Source organism: Cetorhinus maximus, chromosome 27, assembly GCF_964194155.1.
Source record: "Cetorhinus maximus chromosome 27, sCetMax3.hap1.1, whole genome shotgun sequence".
NCBI lineage: Eukaryota > Metazoa > Chordata > Chondrichthyes > Lamniformes > Cetorhinidae > Cetorhinus > Cetorhinus maximus.
This window is the reverse complement of record NC_135905.1, coordinates 30,976,115-31,003,560: the sequence shown is the minus strand read 5'-3', so window position 1 is coordinate 31,003,560 and position 27,446 is coordinate 30,976,115. Positions and strand designations below refer to the sequence as shown.

The following is a 27,446-nucleotide window of genomic DNA, read 5'->3' as shown; positions in this document are numbered from 1 at the left end:
CGGAATGGGGGCAGTCTCCGGAGCCCTTTGTTAGTTATCTGTAATGGGCCGTCACTTTTCAAAGCCTGGAACCCAAGATGATGCTGGTTCCGGAAAGCAGTTCACTCATCGCCATGACAACAGTGAGCGGCAACAGAGTACCACCATTGAATGCTAACCTTGTGGGGATCAAACCTTTCTGCCACTTTGCAACAGCAACCAGAAAGGCTATGTTCCTCCCTGTTGCCTGCCAAAATGTGAGTGGTTATATAAGCAGAAAAGCTTTAAAAAGCTTGCTGATATGGCTGTGTCCTTTTATCCTTTTTGTATTCCACCAGTGCTGCTGTGAAGCTGCTGGGGAGAGTCAGCTTGTAAACAGACATTTTGTATAGAGCGCTCCCCACTGTGGACATGAGTTGTGAGGACTGCTGCCCAGTCTACTGCCTCGTATGTGCTAGAATCCTTCCATGTTCTCACCGCAGGGCAACAAGCTTATACAAAACGTCTGCTACCCAACAGTGCATTTCCTCATAAAGGCTGTTTACAGGGCTAGGGTTGCCAACTGTGATCAATTGTATTCCTGGAGGTTGCATCACATGACTTGCCCCCACACTCCAGCCATTAGTTGACCAGCACATCCATCCCTGTGACCTACTGCCTTCCTACACCAATTGGAAAGCAAAAAGACTCATTTCCCCAATTGGATGATGCTTGACTGTCAGCCAAACAGCCGTTTATTTTCCCCATTTTCAATATTTTTATATTTGGTAAAAAAGAAATGTTCAAAGAAAATAACAAAACAATCCTTTTGAATATCCCCAAGACTTTTCCCCAGGGTCGCACACAGCAGTGTCCTGGAGTTTATATTCAATTCCTGGAGACTCCAGGCCAATCCTGAAGGGCAACTGTATGCAGGGCAGGTGTCCCAGAGGTAGTCACACTCACTTTGTAGCATTCACAGCTTATAACCCGGTTATGGACTGACAATTTAAGGAGACTTGAATGCAATTTGGCTGCTAGCTCTTATTTAACTCCCCCTTAGAATGTGGGTGTCACTGATGAGGCTGGAATTCATTTCCCATCTGTAGTTGCTCTTGAGAAGGTGGTGGTGGTGGGCCCTCTGCAGGGTGGATGTGTGCCCACAGTGCTGTTAGGTCAGGGGTTCCAGGATTTTGACCCAGCGTTGATGAAGGAACGACTGGTATGTGCTCAAGTCGGGATGGTGGATGGTTTGGCACCTCAGAGAGCATAACACTCCCTCAGAACTGCTTAGATTGTGTGCTGAAGTCTGGAATGAGACTTGAACTTGAGCCTCCTGCTCCAGAGGCAAGAGTGCTACCAACCGAACCAGGCTGACACTGCTTGAATTTGCCTGAGTATGTTTTTAAGCTGCTCATATGGAGCTATGCTGAAGGTGGCCTGTCTCTTTAAGGCCACTTGCTCAGATACTCCGTGGCCAAGAAGCACTCTAACTAAATTAGTGCAACCTATGCCCAATTAGAAACTAATTGTTGAGGAAAGATTTTGTCATTGGTAGCTGTTTGCAAGCCCCTGACTCATGGTGAAATGGTTAATTATCAAGGTCAGAAAAACCCAACAGGAAATGTCTAGTTTTCTTTCCTTTGTTGAAACACTTTTGCCAAATTGATGCAGGAAGGACACATTCAAGGCACAAGACATTATATAGTGCGTAATAAGGTTATTATTGAAAGGACACATGTTGCTGAAGCTTTTCATCTTGCACTCAGGACAAATGCAAGAATGCCAAATTTCAAAATATCACAACAATTTACACTACAGGAGAAAAGGGTGCTGACTGGTTGGCATGTTGACTCTGGCTGAGGCATTGCCAGGGAGAAAGCCATCAGAGCTGACCTACCTACCAACCAATCAGCATCCTGTTCTCCTGTAGTTTAAATTGTTCTGATTGTTTGAGATTCTTGATGAGTACAAGGCAAAAAGCTTCGGCAACATGTCTCTCCTTTCAGCAAGATTCAAGTTCTGTACTACCAAGTGACTGAAAGTTGTTACCCATGTTGAATCTAAATGTTCCACTTTCTCTTTCCAGTACGCCTCCATGACAGCATATCAGAAGAAGGGTTTCACTACCTCATATTTGACCTGTGAGTAACTGCATGTTTCCTAGTAAAAATCCAATTTATTGCATCTCATTTTCACCTTGTTTTGTGTTTGACTGAGGAAGAAATTAGCTGCAACATGTCTATTGCTGTTAACATTAAGCTCTTTGGAGCACAGCAAATTTGGACAGTTAGCGTTGGTACTTGTTAATGGGAGAGGAAAAAGAAATCCTGCTAGTTCTATGAATGTGTAAAATTGACAGGCAGGAACAGGCAAGTTGGTATCAAGCTGAGCTCACACCTCGTAATGGATAATAAGGAAATGGTAGACTTGTTGAATTATCACTTCACATCCATTTCACAGCAGTGGAATAGGACACAATGCCATTGGCACAAGGGAGCTGACAGATACATTAAGGAGGGACGGGGATACTTCATGGATTTATTAGTTTTAAATACCTGGCAATGGAGAAAATAAAGGGACTCAAGATAGGCAAATATTGAGGACCTGATAGTTTCCATCCACGAGCATTAAAAGAACTAGATGAGGGAATTGCAGATGCATTGGTCACAATGTCCCAAAGCCAAACTATTGCTTAATACTATCACAAGGCCTTACTTTTTATAAAAGAAAATCTGTGTTTTTTATCTATATGTACATATATATAGGAATGGGTAATATATACCGAGATTTCATTAGATTCACACTATGTCTTGGACCAGACACAGTGTATGGGTCTGCACTGCAGCATCCAATGGTCTATTAAGTAGTTCCCGGATTTCCGCCCATCTTGAAGGTCCATTTCAGGAGTTGATCAGTCGGTGGGAAAAGAACCTCTTGACATCAATCCAAAATTTGCTAGTTCTGCAATTTTAACCTCAGTACCCTTATTCTCTGAATGATATTTATGCAACATTTACTGTCTTATGAGCTCCACACTGTTATCTCCTTTTTTGAAGAAAATAATCCTCTGATATAACTTTAGACAAATATTATTAATCCAATCCTTGGTGTGATGAATAAGTGGTCATAATTAATGCATTGTTTCCCTTGGGCTGTTGTACAGCATTTTGAGAGCAAGTTTAACATTGACTTAACGATGGCATGCCCTAGAAATATGCTTTAATTAACTGGAGTTAGACAGCAGAGATTTTTTTGTCAATCACTTCTTTGACGTGCAGAAATCCATCACCATGCTTAAAAACCACTAAAACGACTAACAAATCCACATAAGTAGCACATCCATTTTCCCAAAAATCTCAGCTGACACTCGAGGCCTGCGATGTCTGAGGTGCCGTTTCCTAATGAAACATTAAACCAAGTCTGCTCCTTCAGGTGAACGTAAAAGATCCCATCCCAAAAAGATTTTGAAGAAAAGCACAGGAGTTCTCCCTGGCGCCCTGGTTAATATTTATCCCTCGATCAGGACAAAAGCGGATTGTCATGTTGTGTGTGCTGCGCCTGAAGGCAGGTCTTTGGCTTATTATCTGCTGATGCTTCATTCTGAGCTATTTTCTGGCCAGTTTTTGTCAGTGGTGGTCTGCCTTGCCTTCCACCCCTAGGGGCAAGGCGAGGAGGCAGGTCCCAAGTCTACCTCAGCCTGAAGAGGAATTGAACCCACGCTGTTGCTGTTATGCTGAGCTACACACTAGTTAACTAGGCAATTGGGCAAACTACCTCCCTAAAAACAGGCTGCCTGGGTCATTATCGCATTGCTGTTTGTGGGAGTTTGCAGTTGCAATTTACCTGCATTGTATCGTAGATCACAACAGTGACTATACTTCAAAGAAGAGTCCTTTATTGGCTGTAAAGTGCTTTGGGACATCCTGAGGTTGTGAAAGTTGCTATGTAAATGCAAGTCAGTCTTTCTTTTACCTAGGCCCAAAAGGTTTAGGTGCAGTTTGGCAATATACAGAGCTAAATATATGTAGGGAACCTCTGGAATTTAATGCCCCTTTTTTTGCAAGAATTAAATTTGCTTCCTCACGGTCTTGTAAAACTACACTGCTGGCTACTCTACTACTACAACAACAACAAGCTACATTTATATAGCACCCTTGACATAGTGAAAGATCCCAAGGTACTTTGTAGAAGCATTATAGAACAAAGTATGACACCAAGCCACAAAGGAAATATTAGGTCAAAGATGTAGGTTGTAAGGAATATCTTAAAGGAGCAAGGAGAGGTAGAGAGCTGGAGAGGGTTATGGAGGATATTCCAAAGCTTGTCCCTAGACAACTGAAAGCATGGTCACCAATGGTAGAGCAATTAAAATTGGGAATGCACAGGGGGAGCCAGAGTTAGAGGAGGACAGATATCTCAGAGGGTTGTGGGACTGGAGGAGATTACAGAGATAGGGAGGGACGAGACCATGGAGGGGATAGAAAACAAGGATGAGAATTTTAAAGCCAATTGTTGCTTGTGACCAGGAGCCAAGTTAGGTCAGCAAGCACAGTGGTGATAGGGGAATGGGAATTACTTTGAGTTAAGACACAGGCAGCGGAGTTTTGGATGGCCTTAAGTTTACTCTACCAACCACCTGCCAACATCATGACTTGCCCCCCACCTCCACCCAAGCAGTAACAGTCTTACAGGACATTTTGTATTCTGCCAGTGGAACTGAATCTGGGGCAGGGCACATAATGGGCATCCAATGCGATATATTCCATTTTCTGCTGAAGGTGAATTTATATCCCTATCGTCTCTCATGGCCAGAAAGAAAAGACAATTTATTGCAGGCTTCTTTGTTTTACTGTTTTTTTTTAAAAGAAACAAAGTTCTTTTGATGCGGTGAATCTGGCATCTCACAGCCTAAAAACCTGACAGGAATTTTCTAGTATTCAGCACTGCATGGAATAGCAATCCAGCCTGGACACCCTGTCAATTGAAGTGTACATAGGATTACTGTGTGTAATCTAATTGTCACCAAACCATGCAAACAAAGGTCTTAGACTACATCACCCCAATCGTCGTTATTTTTAAAAATGCCCTGCTCTAAGATTTATTTGGCAGCATCATCAACTTCGAAATATCTCTACCCAGCCTCTCTTTATCCCTATGTTGATGGGTCTCAGGGCTAGAGGATATATTTAACACATTGCTGAGAGCTGGGAGAAAAATAACATTAACTTATGAGTCAGACAAAGCTTTATTAACATACTAGCAAAGATCCCTCCAAATATAAAAAAAATGCTGCTTTTACCCAATGTACGAAAGACATTATAACTTGCAGCTTGGGCCATGCTGGCTTCTCAATTGTTTTTTGTGTCCGGCTGGCAATTTAAAAGATGTTTTTCTTGGTGGAAGCCCAGATGTGTCCGCTTGGCTTCATTGGTCCCGCTCTTGCCTGTGAGGCAGTCTATTGTGGGTTCAAATCCCACTCCAGAATTTAAGCATATAATGTGAACTGACACTTTCAGTGCAGTGCCACGTGAGTACAGCCAGAAGACTTTTCAGAAACATAAGAGGTAGGAGAAGGAGTAGGTCATTCAGTCCCTTGAGCCTTCTCTGCCATTCAGTCAGATCCATTTTCTTGCCTGCCACCATAACCCTTGATTCCCATGTAGATCAAAAAATCTGTCTAACTCAGCTTTGTACATATTCATTGACTCGGCCGCCACTTCTCTCTGGGGTAGAGAATTCCAAAGATTAACAACCCTCTAAGACGAAAAAAATCCTCGGCCAGAATCTTCTGCTCCACCCCCGCATGCCAACGTGTAAAATGACGCGCTGTGATGTTGGGTGTGTGCCGATGTCACCGCGCGTCATTCTGATTTTCTCCGTTCTCTCAGGTCCAACCCCAACATTGTCATCAAACCCACTGACAAGGGTGGTGCTGTTGTCGTCTGGCGCACTGACCTCTACCTCGCTGAGGCTGAGCGTCAACTCACAGACACTTCCTCCTACCTCTCCCTGGACCATGACCCCACCACTGAACATCTAGCCATTGTTTCCAGGACTGTCACTGACCTCATCTCCTCTGGAGATCTTCCTCCCACAGCTTCCAACCTGATAGTCGCCCAACCTCGGACGGCCCGCTTCTACCTCCTACCCAAAATCTACAAACAGAACTGTCCCGGCAGACCGATCGTGTCAGCCTGTTCCTGCCCCACGGAACTCATTTCTCGTTATCTTGACTCCCTTCTCTCTCCCCTTGTCCAGTCCCTTCCCACCTACATCCGTGATTCCTCTGACACCTTACGTCACATCAACAATTTCCAGTTCCCTGGCCCCAACCGCTTCCTCTTCACCATGGATGTCCAATCCCTCTACACCTCCATCCCCCACCAGGATGGTCTGAGGGCCCTTAGCTTCTTCCTTGAACAGAGGCCCGAACAATCCCCATCCACCACTACTCTCCTCCGTCTGGCTGAACTTGTTCTCACACTGAACAATTTCTCCTTTAACTCCTCTCACTTCCTCCAAATAAAAGGTGTGGCTATGGGTACCCGCATGGGCCCCAGCTATGCCTGTCTCTTTATGGGGTATGTGGAACATTCCTTGTTCCAGTCCTACTCCGGCCCCTCCCACAACTCTTTCTCCGGTACATCGATGATTACTTCGGTGCTGCTTCATGCTCTCGTCTGGACCTGGAAAAATTTATTAATTTTGCTTCCAATCTCCACCCCTCCATCATTTTCACATGGTCCATCTCTGGCACTTCCCTTCCCTTCCTTGACCTCTCTATCTCAATTTCTGGTGATAGACTGTCCACCAATATCGATTACAAGCCTACCGACTCCCACAGCTACCTCGACTACAGTTCCTCACACCCCGCTTCCTGTAAGGACTCCATTCCATTCTCTCAGTTCCTTCGCCACCGTCGCATCTGTTCTGATGATGCTAACTTCAAAAACAGTTCCTCTGACATGTCCTCCTTCTTCCTTAACCGAGGTTTTCCACCCACGGTCGTTGAGAGGCCCTCAACCGTGTCCGGCCCATCTCCTGCGCATCCGCCCTCACGCCTTCTCCACCCTCCCAGAAATATGATAGGGTCCCCCTTGTCCTCACTTATCACCCCGCCAGCCTTCGCATTCAAAGGATCATCCTCCGCCATTTCCGCCAACTCCAGCATGATGCCATCACCAAACACATCTTCCCTTCACCCCCCCCGGTGGCATTCTGTAGGGATCGTTCCCTCCAGGACACCCTAGTCCACTCCTCCATCACCCCCTACTCCTCAACCCCCACCTATGGCACCTCCCCATGCCCACGCAGAAGATGCAACACCTGCCCCTTCACTTCCTCTCTCCTCACCGTCCAAGGGCCCAAACACTCTTTTCAAGTGAAGCAGCATTTCACTTGCATTTCCCCTAACTTAGTCTACTGCATTCGTTGCTCCCAATGCGGTCTCCTCTACATTGGAGAGACCAAACATAAACTGGGCGACCGCTTTGCAGAACACCTGCGGTCTGTCTGCAAGAAAGACCCAAACCTCCCTGTCGCTTGCCATTTTAACACTCCACCCTGCTCTCTTGCCCACATGTCTGTCCTTGGCTTGCTGCATTGTTCCAGTGAAGCCCAACGCAAACTGGAGGAACAGCACCTCATCTTCCGACTAGGCACTTTACAGCCTTCCGGACTGAATATTGAATTCAACAACTTTAGATCTTGAACTCCCTCGTCCATCCCCACCCCCTTTCCGTTTCTTCCCCCTCCCTTTTGTTTTTTCCAATAATTTATATAGATTTTTCTTTTCCCGCCTATTTGCATTATTTTTAAATCTATACCTGTAATGCCCTGTTAGTCTTTCCACCCCAACCCCATAGAGCTGTACCTTGAGTGTCCTGCCATCCATTCTTAATTAGCACATTCTCTTAGATAATATCACCACCTTCAACACCCCTTTGTTCCTTTATCTGTGACATCTTTTGATTATCTGCTCCTATCACTGCTTGCTTGTCCCTACAACCACCCCCCCCCCGCCAACTTCTCTCCCCCCCCCCCACCCCCCAACACACACTTCTCTCCCCCAACCCCCTTAAACCAGCTTATATTTCACCCCTTTCCTATTTTTACTTAGTTCTGTTGAAGGGTCATGAGAACTCGAAACATCAACTCTTTTCTTCTCCGCCGATGCTGCCAGACCTGCTGAGTTTTTCCAGGTAATTCTGTTTTTATTCTGATTTTCCGTTTAGCGGGCACACACTGGAGTTGGCTGCGCACCCGCCAAACTGTCAAAGGCCTGTTAAGGCCATTAATTACCCAATTAAAGTAGTTGTCAGGGCTGCATGTCCAACCTTAAGGTTGGCGGGCAGGCGAAGAGCCCAGGTGGCCTTCGCATTTCCTGTCCACGGGCGGGATGAGATTTCAGTAAGAGTTTATAGCTTAAATAAAAAAAATTTTGAAATTCATAAACATGTCCCAGTTGATGTGACATTGTCACATGAGGGGACATGTCTGAATACTTTTTTAATTCTTTTATTCTATTTTCCATGTTGAAATTAATCTCCCTGAGGCAGCTCCATGCCTCAGAGAGACTTCTGCACTCTTTTGCGCACGTGCGTGAAAGAGTGCAGGCCCCGACTCTCCCTCCCCCCCCCCACCCACACAGGTAGCACTAAGTGCTTCCGAATGTGTGTCACGCCAATTAAGGCCCGCCCACATAAAATGGCGGCACGCAGCTGATCGTGGGCAGCGATCAGCTGTGCCCGCTCCCGCCCTGCCTGCCCGACGGGGAGAAAATTGTCCCCCTCCTTATTTCCATATTAAATGGGAGACCCCTTATTCTGAAACTGTGCCATCTCGTTCTAGATTCCTCCATGAGAGGAAACACCGTCTCAGCATTTACCCTGTCAAGCCCCCTCAGAATCTTCTATGTTTCAATAAGATCACCTCTCATTCTTCTAAACTCTAATGAGTATAGGCCCAACTCAACCTTCACTCTTAGGATAACCCCTCATAAGGTAATCCCAGGAACCAGCCTCATGAACCTTCTCTGAACTGCCTCCAATGCAAGTATATCCCTCCTTAAGTAAGGAGACCAGAACTGAAAGCAGTACTTTAGGTGTAGTCTTACCAATTCCTTTTGGATGCGGTGTTAAACTGAGACTCCATTTCATCTGCTCTGGTGGTTCAGAGATACATGAAAAAAGATCTCAGAGCAATAGAGGAGAAAGTTCTCCTTACGCCTTGGCCAATAGCAGATCCTCAAGCCGCAATATCAAAAACAGATTTGATGGTCATTTACTCCCATTGCTGCTTGTTGGATCTTGCTATGTGCATCATAGTTTTCTGCATAAGAGTCACTGCATTCCAAAAGCTGTTCATTCTGTGGGAAGTTTCTGATGTACAATAACATACTTTATAAATACAATCTGCGTCAGATGATACAAAGAGATAATTAGGAACAGCCTATTCATCTGATATGACAAAATTTAATTTGAGCCCAAAATATTGCATAAAGTTCATGGTCCCTAGGAGGAGATAGCATTATTGAAGCTTCAGTTGTCATTCTTTGCAGTGCTCTGAACATTGATCTTTTATTTTCTGTATAAGCTTATGGAACTTCTTGGATACATTGACTGTTATTTACAGCAACTTGTCATACTTAGTCTGAATTATCAAAGGCATCCAATGTGTGCGTTGAAATTGATAGTCAGTGACACCATGGCTGACCTATACCCTAACTTCATCTGCCTTCCTTGGCTCTATATCACTTAATACCTTTGGCCAGCAAAGAATCTATCCATACACCTCATTGTGAAACCTTCAAAAGAGAGAAGTCCAGGAGGTGTACAGTTTGTTGATCATATTCTTCCAATGTCTTTTTATATAAATGCACTGATGCTTTTTGAAAAGAGAAACTCAATTCCTACCTAACGAAGAGTCACCAGTCCTGGTCTCCCTCCCTACAAATAAGTGGAGTGGTGACAGCAACAGACCAAGATTAAAAGCACACCACTGATTCAATGGACTTTCTTTCACCTTAAAGTTGAGCAGTCCTGTAAGCAGCACTGACTGTAGCTCATCTCTAAAGGGGAGATAAATTTAAGAACACACGCTGTCCCAGACTAATGTTCTGCAGGTTTAAGCCCCGCTCTGATTGACTGCAATGGAGTCTGGCCAGTAGGAATTGGAGATTGTTGATAGAGCATTTGTGATTGCCCCCTGAAGATTTGTGATTTCGCACCATCCTGCACTTGTTACTGCAGCAACACGTGTTGGTGCTAGTGACATAACGCTGCAGTGTCACAACTCTGCAAAAAGGGGAATTCCCACAATTACCATAGTGCTTTCCCATCTTCTCTGAGTGCGACGTGGGAGCTACACACAATACTTGCATCCTCGAGGAAATATCTCTTGTTGAAATCTGTGTCTTAGGAAATGAATGGGAGAGATGGCTGGAGCTCAATACTTGGAGTAGGCATGCACGCTCTCTGCCTTAGCTCAGAGGGTAGAAGTTTTCACCTCTGAGTCAGGAGGCTCTGGGTTCAAGCCCCACTCCAAGAATTGAACAAAAGAATCTAGGCTGTCACTTTGCGGTGCAGTACTGAGAGAGTGCTGTGCTGTCTTTTGGATGAGATGTTAAACTGAGCACAGACTGACCTCTCTGGTTCATGTAAAAGATCTCACGGCACTATTCGTTAAAGAGTGAGTGAGTTCTGCTGGCCAAACATTTATCCCTCAACCAGCAGCAGAAACAGATGATCTGGTTATTATTGCCGATTCTGAAAGATTGCTGTGTACAAGTTGGTCACCATGTTGCCTACATTATGATAGTAACAGTTGGGTAATTGGTGGTGTAGTGATAATGTTACTGAACTCATAATCCAGAGGTCCAGGCTAAATCTCTGGGGTTAATGGTTCAAATCCCACCATGGCAGCTGGTGAAATTTAAATTCAATTAATAAATTCAACTAATTAATAAAAAAAAACCTCGAATGAAAGCTAGTGTTAGTAATAATGACCATCAAACCATCATTGAAAGTTGTAAAAACCCATCTAGCTCACCTACGCCTTTTAGGGAAGGAAATCTTCCATCCTTATCTGGTCTGGCCTACATGTGACTCCAGTCCCACAGCAATGAAGTTGACTCTTAACTGCCCTCAAAGGGCAATTAGAGATGTGTGACAAATTCTAGCATTGCCAGTGATGCCAACCTCACATTAAAAAGAATAAAGAAAGACAAACAAACTTCAATAAGTATTTAATTGGCTGTAAATTACTTTGGGGTGCCCAAAGGTTGTGAAGGGTGCTATAGAAATGCAAGTTCTTTGTTTCTTCCTTCTTTGTTTGGATTTATCCAAAGAAGGTACTACATTTGAGAAATCCTAGCAGGAGGACTTGTGTTTATATAATGCCTCACCACGGATTGCTGCAAAATCTCAAAGCACTGCACATCCAGGTAAATCAGGAGAGCAGAAATCTGGAATTCCACATCCCAAAAGGTGCTGGATTCTGGGGGGAATCAATTGACCCTTTAAAGATTGAGGTCAACAGAAGTTATTTCAGATTTCCAGCATCCGCAGTATTTTGCTTGTATGTCAACAGATTATTTTTCAGTAAGAATGCCAAGGAATATAGAGAAGAGGCGACTAAGTGGATTTGGGGCACAGATCAGCCACGAGTAGGCTTGAGGGGCTGAATGGCCTCCTCCTGTTCTGTACGTCTTCTATGCTTTGAAGGACATAGACTGCTTCTGCCTTCAGCCAATTATTTTGAGTGTTTTCACAGTGTTGATTTCCTTTGACCAGTAGGAAGCATTTCACACCATTTTAAATGAAAAAGTGATGTTGGCCACTTGGTTTCTAATTTGTGGTCAGATAATCATTCTATTGAAGGTGATTTTGGCAGTAACTTCATGTGTTAAGTGGCCAATTTTCGTGAGTGAAAAAATAAAAGAGCAGCTTGAATGGTTAGAACGCAGGCTGGTTTCTAAGCCTCAAATCACAAGAAAAGCAGGATCTTTTTTAAAACCAGCAAATTTTTTAATAGGGTCATGAGGACTCCAAACGTCAACTCTTTTCTTCTCCGCCGATGCTGCCAGACCTGCTGAGTTTTTCCAGGTAATTCTGTTTTTGTTTTGGACTTCCAGCATCCGCAGTAGTTTTTTGTTTTTAAATTTTTTAATAGTTTGCCCTGGACAAGAATCACAAACTCTCACTGCCTGTGGAATGAATAATTCAAGTGCCAACAATGTTCTCAGAAATGACATTTAAATTAATCAACAGCGCAATGATGCACATTAATTTTGCACCATAATTTCATCTCTTTGGCTGCAGGTTAACAATTTCTGCTATCATGAGAGTCACAATTATATCTATGTTAAGAAAATTAAGTGTATGTTTCTCATTATTGCCAGTTTTCTCATTTTAATGTATTTTTAACCAGAGTTCTACAATCTCTGTCGAGTAATTTAAAATACAAGACCTGTTAATAGACCGTCACCTTCCTAGCATCGATTTCATAATGACCGCTCTTGAGGTAAATTGGACCAGCGTTTGCTGTCATTCAACCCTGCCCTGACACTTATTCATCACTTCACATCAGCTCAATCTAATCTCCAAATTCTTACCCATTCAACACCAATGAAAAAGGACCTGGAAAGGATAGAACACAGGGACTTTCTAAATGGTGAAATGCTAGAAACAGTGGAGGTCCAAAGAGACCTGGAGGACCAGGTACACAGATTGTTAAAATGTCAAGAATCGGTTTAAAAAAAAAAATGATCAAAAAGGCAAATGGAATGTTGACCTCTACATCTAGGGGTCTAGAATACAAGGGGGTAGAAGTTATGCTTCAGCATATATAGAACCCACACCTGGAATACTGCGAACATTCCTGGGCACCAGGCCTTAGGGAGGATATATTGGCCTGGAAAGGAGTGCAGTGTGGACTTATCAGAATGCTACCTAAACTTCAAGGGTGAAAATATGAGGAAAGTTTGAACAAATTTTGGTTCTATTCCTCAGAATTTAGAAGGTGATGGGGCAATTTGATTGAAGTCTTCTAGATATTAAGGGGAACAGATAGGGTAGATCTATAGAAATTATTTTGATTGGTTGAGGTGTATAAGACTACAGGGGCATAATCTAAAAACTAGAGCTAGACCTTTCAGGAGTGAAATTAGGAAACATTTCATCACACAAAGGGTGGTGGGAGTTGGGAACTCTCTTCTGCAAATGGTAACTGAGGCTGGATCAATTGTTAATTTTGAATCTGAGACTGCTGAGATTGATAGACATTTGCTAACCAAAGGCAGGGGATATGGGGCAAAGGCAAACAAATGGAATTAGATCGCAGATCAGCCATGATCTCATCAAATGGTAGAACAGGCTTGAGGGGCTGATTAGCCTCCTCCTGTTCCTATGTTCCTAATTACCCTCTGCTTTTCCCCAGGCCTCCCCTCATCTGGTGATGTTCTTTGCCATGACATCCCCGCAGCTCATTTCTTACATGCAAATAACTGCCAGCCTTAACTCAGTAATAGCATTCTCGCTTCTCGAGTCAGCAGTTTGAGCGTTTAAGGCTGACTCCAGATATTTGAGCACATTATCAAGGTGCTGCCCTTTGCATGAGATGGCAAAGTCCTGAGGCTCAGAAAGGCGCTATATCAATGCAAATTCTTTCTTCCTTCGAACCCACAAAATACCATGTCTAATTTATTACCAACGCTTCACGCATTGAGGTAACGTACACGTTCCTGATTTCCTTAATGCCCTGGAGAACTTGCCAATAATATCTGTTTTCTTTGTAATCAATAATGTTGGCAGCTTCTTACAAGATTCTGATGAATGTTTGTTCATAAACAGCACAGCAAATGTTACGTAAGGATTTATGGTCTGGTTTCAACAACAGTTACAATTTAAAATGTTGCTGGGTTCTCAAGTATTTGAAGTTTTTTGCCATTCATGGTCCACCACGGCAGTTAATAGATCGCAGCTCCATTAATAAAATACATTTTTCTCACTTCTGTAATAATTCCAGCTATTCCCACATTCCTTCAGCTTTGACATTTACTTTAGAAGTGTTCTCAGTTACCTTCCCTCGTGATTCCATTGAATGCCAGTATGCTTGGTTCATGTGGAGAGACAAAAGCTTTTACAAAATCAATGAAGTTCACATACTCTGGTTTTCAGAGCTTCATGCACCTCTCGGCTTCCGCCTGTGTTGTCTTTGTGTGGTCGCCACGTGCTCTGTTAATTCGAAAACCTGCTTCACAGCCCGTTCTCTTTATCTGTGTTCTTTCAAATAAAGCAAAAGCAAAACTGCTTGTTGTGAATTGTCCTCCCTTAATCTAACCCTCAGCCTCAGCTCCCCCTCCCCCCCGCCCACCAAAGTTGTTGCATTTCCAAAGAGCACCATCTCAATAAAACTTACTCTTTGTCACTGTACCAATCTTTGATGAAATGGGGGTTGCAACCTTACAAAACTGGCACAGAGGGAAAGTCCAGCTGGTCCATTGAACCTGCCCCCGCATTGCACTGAAACCTTTGTCCCACCACCACCCCTTCCCTCCTCACTTCAGCGCAGAGCGGGCATCGAGCAGCATCTACGGAGAGAGGAACAGTCAGTGGGTCAGGTCAGTGACTTTCATGCCAATTCCGAAAGTGCCATTGATCTGAAAAGTTAACCCATGTGGTCCACTTCCTCGCATTTTCTGGAGGGAAGCAGTTAAAAATTAAAAACCACAAAACCCGACCCCATCATGCTTGTGGTAGAGCCAACACCCCCTGCCTTTTTCCCATAATCCTGTAAATCTTTCCCCTTCAAGCATTTAACCAATTCCATCTCGGAAGTTATTATTGAATCTGCTTCCACCACCCCTTCAGGCAGTGTGTTCTAGATCATTAACAACTTGCTACATTTAAAAAAAAAAATCCTCATTGCCTCTGGTTCGTTTAGCAATCATCTTAAATCTGTGTCCTCTGATTCCGACCCTCCTTCCCCTGGAAGCACTATCTTGTATTTGCTTTAACAAAACCATTCATGAATTTTGAACACCTCTGTCAAATTTCCTCTTAACTTCTCTGGCCTAAGGAAAACCACCTCAGCTTTTTCAGTCTTGGCAGCATTGGAGAGGAAGGGCAGAATGTTTTTGGGGGAAAAGAGACCGCTTTATATTTTGTGCCGAGAGTATTCAACCTTTTGGTGCATCATCAACAATGGAAGATTAGCCCATTAATCAGTGTGGGGAAGGTGTTCACTGATGTTTAAAAGCATTGTTGACTTGAAAAACTTATCCTGCCTATGAATTCATAAGAGCTGGGTGTTTTATTTTTTTGTCAAGATGTAATGTATGATTGATGCCAACTAACAGCTTTCCATCTTTTCGATGATATGGTGAACCGGGACCTCATCTGCCCTCACGTGAATGAATATAAGAGATTGCATGGCGCTATTTTGAAGAAGAGCTGAGTCACCCCCAGTGTCCTGGTCGATATTTATCCTTCAATCAACATCACAAAAATCGCATTGAAGCAGTGGGGACTGACTGCCATGTCCTCACTCAATGTTAAAACAATGCACACAAGCTCAATTCTACATGCACGTGCATTATCACAATGCAGTTGCGATCCAAATTAATTCAATTACACTACCTCTATTGAGAGGGCAGTGATATAGCAAATGGCAAGGTTTTTCAGCACTGTTGCTTCCCAGAGTCCTCATCAGCATTCCTCCCTCAACAGTGATCAAAGAAAGGCAGATTTGCTTTTTCTGGGGTATTGCTGTGTACAAAATGACTGCTATATTCACCTCCATAACAGTAGTGATTGTACTTCACCAGACCATTGGTTGGGATCCCTCTCCCTCTAGTCAGATGTGGCTCTGATGGCAGAACACTCACCCCTGAGTCACAAGGTTCCAGGTTCAAGTCACTTCAGGGTTTGATGACAAATATCAAGGCTGATGCTCCAGTGCAGTACAGAGGGAGCAGTGCACTGTCGGAGGTGCTGTCTTTTGGATGAGACATCACAACAGGTCCCATCTGCCTGCTCGGGTGGATGTGAAAGATCCCATGGCACTATTTTGGAGAAGAGCAGGTGAGGTCTTTCCAGTGCCTTGGTCAATATTACTCCTCAGATAACATCACTAAAAAACAAATCATCTGATCATTATCACATTACTGTTTGTGGAAGCTTACTGTGCCCAGGTTGGCTACTGCATTTGTGAAATTATAACAGTGGCTAGATTTCAAAAGTATTTCATTGCAGTAAAATGCTTTGGGATGCCTTGAGGGCATGAAAAATAATGTATAAAAGCAAGACTTTCTTCTTGTTATTAGGCTTCTCGCTCCCCTCCTGACAATGCTGATGTTCCCTGATCCTTGGTTGTTGACCATGCTGCAGGGCGTGGTGTGGCCTGCAAGTCTTTGAATGCACGAGGAATGAGATTAGACACTGAACAGGCTGTGGATTCGACAGGCTACTCAACCATAACTGCAACGTGCTAATGACTAGATATTCTGTTTTAGTGATGTTGGTTGAGGGATAAATATTGGCCAGGACGCCAAGGAAAATTCCACTGCTTTTCTTTGAATAGCCATTTACATCAACCTGAGAGGGCAGAGGGGGACTTGTTGTAACACCTCATCTGAAAAGTGGCCCCACTGACAGTGCAGCACTTCCTCAGTAATGCACTGGAGTGCCAGTCTAGATTTTGTGCTCAAGTCTCTTGAGAGGGGATTTGAACCCACAGCCTTCCAACTCCAAGATGAGAGGTGCTGCCAACAGACCTTTTAAATAGTGAGAAAACCTTCAGACAATTGTACACTTATTTGAAATTGAAGTTTATTTGAGTTGTCCAAATATACTCCTAAATTTTAGTTGCATAGTCTTGTCTTGTGGCTCCTGACTGTGTATAAATATTGCATATCCCCATTCCTGAGCAATTAGTACTCCATGTTTCTAATGCACCTGATATATGCTGAAGTAATTGAGTGGGAATATTGTGCACTCCGATCTCTGAGCTGAGAAGTGTTTTTATCCACATTAAATGATGAATGCTGACACTCCAGCCAATTAGCCGCTGCTATCAGTCCTTTGGATAATGTTCCAGTTGTGTCAGAAGTGTGAGATGATTTATCTAACCAAACTATAGCATCAACATTTCTAAACGCTAGTTGAGTACTCCACGCCAAAGTATTGATCAGAATAATCGATTTAAGCAGAAACTCAAAAGGGGTTCAGAGAGTGGATCAAGGCAGCTTCTGGAGCCAAAATTGGCTTTAGCTGATGTTCAGTTTTAAGCCTCCACACTGCTATCTTCACCACCCCCCACCAACGCACCCCCACCCCACCCTCCACTCCCACCAGCACGATCACCACCCTCACAAACACCCTGCAAACAATTATTGCAAACTACCTCATTCCAAAAGCGCCTACACATTCAACCCTGGGCAAGAAATGAAAGTTAGTTAGTGGTGTCTTCGAATGCCATCCGCAGAACCCTACACTCATGCAAATAAAAATGACGCTGTACCCTGGGACTTTTCTGACAGGCGTCTTTTAAGATTATGAAGTGACTTAAATTGGATAGAGATAATTCTGTATACACAGCACTCCCGGGCCAGCAGCATACAGTCAAGTAAGCAAAAGCTAAGATATATTTGCAGTTCAGATAATTTCTTTAGTAGAAGTGCAGTCAGATGGGGGAACAAGCTGTCTGCATCAGACAGTTGAACAGAAAGCTTAGTGAGAGTAAAATAAGACCACAAACAAATTCCTGGTGTCTCTGGGGGTTTTGTATTTATTTAACTGTGTAAGTGACATAGGCCAAGTACTGAACATGTTCACCAATTGATGCTTCGATACTCGTCAGTCGCATTCCTCTGCCAGTCAAAAGCATTGGCCATTTTAAATAAATGGTTTATGGTTGCCAACTCTGGTTGTCACATGACCTCAGACCCCTCTGCCCACCCCTGCCTCCCACCCCATCCCTGCCACAGTTCTACAATTGGTCGCCCGACATGTCCACCTGCCTTCCTGCGGCCAATTGGAAACTAAACAGACTTTTCATTATCTGATTGGACATGAGTCAGTTTTTTTTTTCTCCTATATTTTTAATAATAAACAATAATGTTTAAACGGAATTTTTTTAAAAGCGCCATTTTTCTTCTGGATTTGCTCACAGATGTTTGCTAAAGTTACGTATTTAATTCCTGAAGATTCCAAAGAGGATTGGCAACCCTGGAATGGTTTAATGCCTGCGTTAAATAGCGGTCAAGAGAGCTCATGCCCTGGGTGCAACTAAGAGACTATTGAAGGGACTCACAGGAAAGAAAATGGATCAGTGAATGGGCCAGGCTCAATGGACCTGTGTTCACCCCCTGCCAGCTTCATGTTATTAGTAATTACCAGATAACCTGCATCACAGCATATATTCAGTATGATGCCTTGAGAAGGAAAGAAATGTATTTCTGTAGCACCTTTCATAACCTCACGATATCTCAAAGTGCTTTCCAGTCAAAGATACACTTTTGAAGTGTAGTCATTGTCATTGTTCGAAATATTGCCATGGCATCCTTTGTGTCCACCTGAGAGGGCAGGTAAGACCTCGCTTTAATGTTGTATCCGAAAGACAGCACCTCCGACAGTACAGCACTCCCTCAGTAGTGCACGGAAGTGTCAGCCTACATTTTAAAATTTTGCTTAATGCTCTGGAGTGGGGACTGGAACCCACAGCCTTCTGAATCAAGCGAGTTTGCTGCCCATTCAGCCAAGTCTGACACCTAAGGAGGCTTGGTGAATGTCCTTTCATGCCCTCCCTAAAATTAAAACTGAAATTGAAAAAAGTGTCTGAACTACTTAGAGCCTAGTTCAAGAAAAAGAATCATGACATTTGAAAAGATAGAAATAGGAACACAGATTTATTGAAAGTATAATTCCTGTCGCCGAACATTATGATATATTACGCCAATTTAAAACAAAAAATTACCCAAAATATAGATTATTAAAAGAATGATGAATTGGTTCAATAAGTTCAGTGAGAACAGTTTAGACTGGGGGATGATATTCATTAGATCATCTAGCATTAATAATTCATACATGAATAATTGATAAGTAATTTTAAGATAATGCGCTCAATTATTTTGAAAATGACTGCCAATAAGGAAGGAGATGGGCTGATCATTACCCAATTTAGTTCGGCCAGGCAATAATCTGCTTATGGCACTGAGCTGCTCACTGAGCACTGGTCAAAATTAAGAAATTGTTTTGAGGCAATACTTAAGAAATCTAAATAATCTATAGTTGCACCACGAGATTTGGTGAGCAAATATTGGATGAGGTCATCTTGAAGTTGCAGAGCAATGTATCACGTTAGCTGGAGATATTTTTCTTTTAGCCTCACAAAGTTTGTCCCTTCTCCGGTATTTTAGCTTTAACCAATATTGTTATAATTGTAATAAAAACAAAAAACTGCGGATGCTGGAAATCCAAAACAAAAACAGAAACACTACTTAGTTCTGTTGAAGGGTCATGAGGACTCGAAACGTCACCTTTGCTCTTCTTCGCCGATGCTGCCAGACCTGCTGAGTTTTTCCAGGTATTTCTGTTTTTGTATTGTTATAATTGTCTGCAGGTCTGGCTGCATCTAGGAGAGAGAAACAGAGTTAATGTTTCCTGTTGCTGGCCTTTCATCAGTACTCAGTCCATAGATTCTAACTGACCTGCTGAGTATTTCCAGCATTTTCTGTTTTCTTGTCAGCTTTCCAGCATCTGCAGTATTTTGCTTTTGTGTTATAACAATTGTTAGCCTTTGACTCAGTAGGTGTAGCACTTTTGCCTCTAAGCCAGAAGGTTGTGGGTTCAAATCCCACTCCAGAGACTTGAGCACAAAATCAAGGTTGACACATTGATGCAGTATTGAGGGAGTGCTGCCCTGTTGTAGGTGCCATCTTTGGGTTGAGACGTCAAGCTAAGGCCCCATTCATCCTCTCACCCCGTGGCACTATTTGAGGAAGAGCAGAAAAATTCTCTGGGTGTCTTGGCTGGCATTCATCCCTCAACCAACACCACAAAAACAGAGGATCTGGTCATTTATCTCATTGCTGCTTGTGGGCGCTTGCTGTGTGCAAATTGACTGCTGCTGCATCTTTTTTATATCAAAAAAATTACTACACTTCAAAAGTATTTCATTGGTTGCGAGGCACTTAAGGACACCCAGTTGGGAAAAGGCTGCATCAATACAAGTTAGTTCTTTCTTTTAAAACAAGCGTTTTCACTCACTGAGCATAGCGTGTGAAAACATTTCTAGCTTGTTGCTGCGGTGAGTCTCTGCCCAGTCTGGGCTCATAAAGCTAATCAAAGGTTTTGGTTAATGGAGCAGAGCGCTGGCCGATTGAACCAACAGATGTTAACGGGCTGTAATTGTTCTTCGTTCCTTGGTTTCACCAGGATACATCCCTTGTCCCATCTGTAGTCACTGATCCAGTCACTCACCAATTCTTAGTAGACCACTTTGAAGCCTTTCTCACACCACTTCTTAAAGAAAATTAGTTGTCAAAAGAAGGGTTAAATTCTGGTGCAGGATGAAATTTAATCCTGCTGTACAAAAAAAAAATTAAAAGATTGCTCAACTCATGTAACTCCGCTGCACTTGTGGGTATTGATGTTAGGAAGGGTTCAGTCTAGCATTAGCCTCTGAAACATTGGGATCTGTTTGAAATTTCTAGGGAGCGGCTTCGTTGGGATTTCAAGCTGTTGAGTTTTTCTTTTCTTTGAAAAAATATTGATTTTCTTTCCTGCAAAATGTAGGACAAAGTTCTGTTTTGATGATGAATTTGTTTGAAAATGTCATTGTGCACAATTAACTGCTTCAGTGAATTGAAACAATGTAGAGGATTCTCAGTTTCATCTTTTTAATGTATTTTTTCACCCTTACTCCCCCCTCCCACATACTCTTCCCTGTTTTACCTGAGCAACATTTTCCGTTATAAGGATAACAAATGCCCCGTTCCCAGCTCTCTACCACTCTACCACTATATGATACATGAGAGAGATGTCCAGGTGTTATCCTTGCTGATGGGTGAATTTGTGCGATCACTCAAAGGATATTATTCACCCTTGTGCTCGCAGCCCTACGTTGGTTCCCAGTCTGGCAATGCCCCAGCTTTAACATCCTCACCTGTGTTTTCAAATCCCTCCAAGGCCTTGCTCCCTCTCTATCTCCGTTACTCCATCTAACCCTAAAAGTAGAACCCTGAGCTCCTCTGATTCTGGCCTCTTGCGCATCATCCGATTTTCATTGTTCCACCATTAGCAGCCGTGTCTCCCGCTGCCTGGATCCCAGGTTTTGGAATTCCCTTCCTAAAGCTTTCTGAAACCTCTTAGGGCCTTGGTAGCCGAAAGCACGGCAGCCAATGGTCGAGTGATTAAAATTGTGGATGCTTAAGAGGCTAGAATTAGATGAGCGCAAATACCTCGGAGAGTTCTATGGCTGGAGGAGGGAATGATGACAGGGGGAAGTGAAGTCCTGGAGGGGATTGGGAAAACAAATGCAAATTTTAAAATTGTCTAGTTGTTAAGCAACAACTCAGTGTAGGTCAGCTAGTGCGGGGGTGATAGGAGAATGGGATTCGGTGCGAGTTAGGACACAGGCAGCAGAGATTTGGATGATATGTTTATGGAGGGTAGAATGTGTGTGGTCACCCAGGAGTACATTGGGATTGTCAAGATAGAGGTAACAAAGAGATGGATGAGTGTTTCATCAGTAGATGAGCAGAAACAGGGGTGGAGTTGTGCAATACTGGGGGAGGTGGAAAGAGGCCATCTTAGTGATGACATGGATATGCAGCCAGAAGCTCACCTCTGGGTCAAATATGACATCATTGGTCAATCATTTTGCTTTATTATAAATTGTGTACTGTTCAAAGATGGGACTTTTTTAGTCAGTGTTGAAGGAATTCCAGAGATGCTACTTGTGTGAAAAGCAGAGGAAGACTTTGTGACTAACCTGGGATTCTCAGTAAATACAGAGCTGTGGATATTTATTCCAGAAAGTGATTACAGCCAGCAATCTAATTCAGGGGATCTGATGATGTCAAACCACAAGTGAAGCTTAAACTGCTTAGAATGGTTAATTGTACACCAAAATGAGATTACAACTTTAAACTTAATCCAGGATATTTTTGTTCAAGAATTTTTGTGATGATCATGTGATATGCGAAGAAACTCGACATAGGAACAGTCTGGTCTCTTATCTCTAGAAAAGAGAAGGCTGAAGGTGAACTAATGGTCTCTAACTGTAGGAAAGGATTTGACAGATTGAACATGGAGAAGATGTTTCCATTTGTGCCGGAGTGCAAAACTGGGCATAAGTATAAGCTATTTGTATTTCCTTAGATAATGAAACAGTTTATGCCCACAGCCCAGGCTTGATCTGATTAATGGCAAATAACATTCCCACTACACAAGTACCAGCAGTGATCATCTCCAACAAGAGAGATTGTAAACACTTCCCTTGACATTCAGTGACGTTACCATCAATTAATTCTCCATCATTATCCTGGAAGTTACCAGAAACATGACTGGACCGGTCCCATAGATACTATGGATACAAGAGCGGTTCAGAGGGTGGGTTTGCTGCAATGAGTAACTCCCCTCTGATTCCCCAAAACCCAGAAAGCACAAGTCATCAGCGTGATGAAATGCTCTCCATTTGCCTGGATAAGTGTAACTCCAACAATACTCAAGAAGCTTGACACCATCCAGGACAAAGCAGCCCACTTGATCGGCAGCCCAACCACAAATGTTAAACATTCACTCTTCCCCAACACGGGTGCACAGCAGTAGCGGTGTGTACCATCTTTATCTATGTGCCACGGCTCCTTGGACAGCACCTTCTAAATCCGCGACCTCTACCACCAAAAAGGGAAAGGGCAGCAGGCTAATGGGAACACCACCACCTGCATGTTTCCTTCCAAGTTGCACCCCATCCTGAATTGAAACACATCACCACCGTTCCTTCACTGTCGCTGGATCAAAATCCTGGAACCCTCCTCCCTAACCGCACTATGACTGTAGCCTAATCACACATGTCCAGCGGCTCAAGAATGAGGCTCACCACCACCTTTTCAAGGGCAGTTGGGGATAGGTGATAAATGCTGGCCTTGCCATCTCATGAATGAATTTTAAAAAGATGTTTGCCAATGAATCCAATAGGAAATTCTGGAGAAATCTCTTTTCTCAGACAGTGGTTAGAATATGGAATTCCCAGCCACAAGTAGTTGAGGCAAATGGCATGGAGGCACTCAAGTAGAAGCACAAGAATACAAGGATAAGCTGATAGGGATGGATGGAAAGGGTGTGGGAGGAGGTTCTTGTGGAGCACAACTGCCAGCACAGGCCATTTGGGCTGAATGATCTGCTTCTGTGTGGTGCATTCTGCATAATCCTGTGTAAAGAATACTCCTTGCAGTCTGCACAATGACAATGTTACCAGTGTGACAATTTCTATTTTCCACGCAAACAACCATCACCAGGTTTTTTTCACACAATTCAGGCAGACGAGTCCACACCTTCCAAACACGGCAGGGAGATCAACCAGCTTGTCCACACAGGCTCCTCACATTTGGAGAAAAGGAGACATTTTTATCCTATTATTGTCTGAGATGAAAGGGCAGTATCTGGTCTCTAGCACCTCCCACCTTCCCTTAACCAGCCTGTGGAGGAAGATGACCTCAAACAGGAACTCACCATTACTGTCTGTACTGTCAAAGCATTCTTGATCAGACTGAGAGCCTACAAAGCAACTCCTGAGCACTCTGAGACCAGGCTGTTTTCACTCAGTTCAAATATGGTTATAATCCCATCTCCGCTGCAGTCCAGATGCCATTTCAAGCACTTAACGAGTAAAGTATAAGCACTTTTCCAAGAACTGCCTCAGCCAAAAAATATATTGACTTGCGTTTAACCAAGTCCAGACTCTTCTGGGCACTTGTAGCAGACAATATTATCATTTCGTCAGCATTTCCATGTGGAATTGTTTCGAGGTATGTACTGTGGTATAATAGCTTACAGCTGGAAAAACTGCACAGTCTGAAGGAAGGCGCACTTATAAATCTCTTTATATGTGTACATATAAGCATATAAATTATTTTAAAGGCAGAATTTTGTTTTCTCCATTTCATGCACTTTACACAGTGACTGATTCCACAGCGCACAGATTGTTAAATTAGGTTTAGTGTAGGCTTTGCTTTTTACATTTATGAAGAATTAAGTGAAAGTGGAAACAGTTTAATGGCTTTGACTGATAGGATGCTTACCTTACCTGCCCTGATTAGATTAGGCTATAAGAGTAAAATGGACACCCAATCAGTACTTCCTAATCTATGGGCACAAGGAAGGTTTTTCCTTCTCTTTAAGATACTTACTTTAACTTTTTTCTTTTCCATCAGCTGCTGTAAGTACAATACTGGACAGGACATCTCAATTTAGTGCTTAAGGCAGGGAGATACTTTGAATAACCTTTTCTGAGGAGTTTATACGAATGGGGTAGGACGCGTGCATTGAACAGAACTGTGCTTGGTTTTTATAATGGTGAATTAGGTGGGGTCAAACGACTGCAGGGCAAGGAGACTTCAACGTAAAGTAGGGAAGGGCAGGTTCAGGACTGATGTCAGGGAGCAATTCTTCACACACACAGCAACCAGTGCTGGGATGGGACAAGATAATGGAAGCAAAATCTCTGGAATCATTCAGCAGCATGGTGATGCTCTGCTGGGAGTAATCTAAATGTCACTGGAAGTATAAATATATAAGCATTTAAAAAAAGATGAACGCCATCCCTTCCCTGCCCTTGTGTTTGTGATCTTTCTGAAATGTCTTTCTTTATCTCATCTTTTCGTCGATATCTCCAGGCCATTGGCCAGCTGTGACAGAGAGAGCTGGCAAGGAATTGAACCTGTATTCAAGCTCTCTGCTTGGATAAATTTTACTCCTCCGTGCACGGCATAAAGAAAGAGTAGAATTGAAGAAAGCTGTTGTCATTAGACATGGTGCGTTTTATTGTGAAAAGGCATATATTTGAAGGAATTGTGCCTTAGAATTAGATTCTGTAAAATGGTGACAATAATTTGCACTTATATAGTGTCTCCAGGTTAGAAAAATGTCCCAAAGGCATAATCAGACTAAACTGGATGCTGAGCCAAGAAAGGATGACTAAGTTCTTGCTCAGAGAGATGTGTTTTAAGGAGGGTCTTAACAGGGTCGATAGCAAGAGACAGAAGTGTTTATAAAGAACAAAGAAAAGTACAGCACAGGAACAGGCCCTTTGGCCCTCCAAGCCTGCACCGATCATATTGCTTGTCAAACTAAAACATTTTGTACTTCCGGGGTCTGTATCCCTCCATTCCCATCCTATTCATGTATGTGTCAAGCTGCCTCTTAAACACCACTATCATACCCGCTTCCACCACCTCCTCTGGCAGCGAATTCCAGACACTCACTACACTCTGCGTAAAAAACTTGCCCCGCACATCTCCTCTATAGTTTTCTCCTCTCACCTTAAATCTATGTTCCCTAGTAATTGACTCTTCCACCCTGGGAAAAAGCTCTGATTATCTACTCTGTCCATGCCACTCATAGTTTTATAAACTTCTTTCAAGTCGCCCCTCAATCTCCGTCGCTCTAGTGAGAACAAAGGAATTCCAGAGATTGGAGGCTACACAACTGAAGGCAGGGCCATTAATGAAGAGGTGAAGAAAGGGGATGCACTAGAGGAACTGAGAGTTCAGTTGGTGGTCATCAGCCTGATGTAGGGGGGAGTGGCAAGGCCATAAGGGATTTTAGCATGAGGGTGAGAATTTTGAATTGGAGGGGTTGACATACAAGAAGTCAATGTCGGTTTCGAAGAACAGGAGTTACATATGAGTGGGAATTAGTTTTTTTTTCACTCATGGGATGTGGGCATCACTGGTGAGGCCAGCATTTATTACTCATCCCTAATTGCCCTTGAGAAGGTGGTGGTAAGCTGCCTTCTTGAACCGTTGCAGTCTATGTGGTGCAGGTACACCCACAGTGCTGTTAGGGAGGGAGTTCCAGGATTTTGACCCAGCGATAGTGAAGGAACAGCGATATATTTCCAAGTCAGGATAGTGTGTGGCTTGGAGGGGAACCTCCAGGTGGTGGTGTTCCCATGTATCTGCTGTCCTTGTCCTTCTAGATGGTAGTGGTCATGGGTTTGGAAGGTGCTGTCGAAGAAGCCTTGGTGAGTTGCTGCAGTGCATCTTGTAGATGATACACACTGCTGCCACTGTGCGTCAGTGGTGGAGGGAGTGAATGTTTGTGGATAGGGTGCCAATCAAGCGGGCTGCTTTGTCCTGAATGGTGTCAGCTTCTTGAATGTTGTTGAAGCTGCGGGGTAGAATGCTGGCAGTTGAGTGTTGAATGAGCTGAAATTTGTAGTGTACAGTAGATGGGGAGGCCAGTCTGTAGAACATTTGTAATAGTGAAGTCTGGTAGTGGCAAAGGCGACAGGTGGGCTGAGGCAGTCACAGAGTTTCCCAGAGATACCATCATTAGCTGTTTGGATAACAGAGCAGAACCCTTGTTGCAAGTAATTTCGAGTAATCAAAATTGAAGTCTAGGTACTATAGAAAATAAAGAGGGCGAGTCTCAACTTGATTTAATAAACCTGTTTCTCATGTGTTTTGTGAGGGTATTTTTGTCAGATTGATGTTCTTCCATCGTATTAATAACTTGATGAGCTTGCTTCAGTTTTGACAGCTGCTAGTGCCTCTTACACCTCTGCATTTTATCCAAGCATCCTCTGAGGTGGTGATATGTGGATTTTCTCCATATGTCATTTTTTTTTATTGGATTGCGGGCTTAATAATCAAATAAACAACTCTCTGACAGTCGAGCCCCATGGAGGCGAGAATTAACCTTGTCAGACTCCAGCATGGAGCTCCCGATCTCTCTGCTGCTGTTATCTTTATGAATTTTCTTGTTCGACTTGAATGATATAGTGTCCCAGGATATGTGGGGTAATGACCATCGGGTACCGGAGTGTCACGTGAGCAGGTTTGTGCTTCCTTTTTGAGTTCCCCTCATAGGGAAGGAGGAGGGGGCAGCAAATCCGTGAGGAACTTTGCAGGGAGGGTGAGTGAAAGACTCCTGTCATGGCAAATACTGGGGTGGTTTCAAACCGTGATGTAGCAAGCGGTCCACAATCAGAATTTCGCCTGTCCCCAGATGCCTGGTTCAGAGTTTGGAAAAGATGTTTCACTGACACCAGGAAGGAGAGAGATTATCCCTCTTTATATTCCAAACTCTCAATATCCTGAATGTATCTGTTATCCTTAGGGTGTACTACATTAAGCAGATTAAGGATTAGTTTCTTACTTTTCAAATACATAAACTCCCCATTTACACAATCATCTTTAATTTTAGACCATGGTGAGTATGGCCTCCAGTTTAACAAGGCTGTCAACTTAAGGGAGCTTA

General features: G+C 43.3%; 1 protein-coding gene across 6 annotated transcripts in view; it reads left to right on the top strand.

Annotated features, from left to right (window-relative positions):
* The window catches only part of camk2g2 (calcium/calmodulin-dependent protein kinase (CaM kinase) II gamma 2), a 358,108-nt gene that overhangs the window by 187,695 nt on the left and 142,967 nt on the right, over positions 1 to 27,446 (top strand). For all 6 annotated transcript variants that reach the window (XM_078531014.1, XM_078531015.1, XM_078531018.1 and 3 more), the window contains exon 4: positions 2,048 to 2,102. In XM_078531014.1, the coding sequence (XP_078387140.1) occupies positions 2,048 to 2,102 (55 nt within the window). The remainder of the gene's footprint in view (positions 1 to 2,047; positions 2,103 to 27,446) is intronic.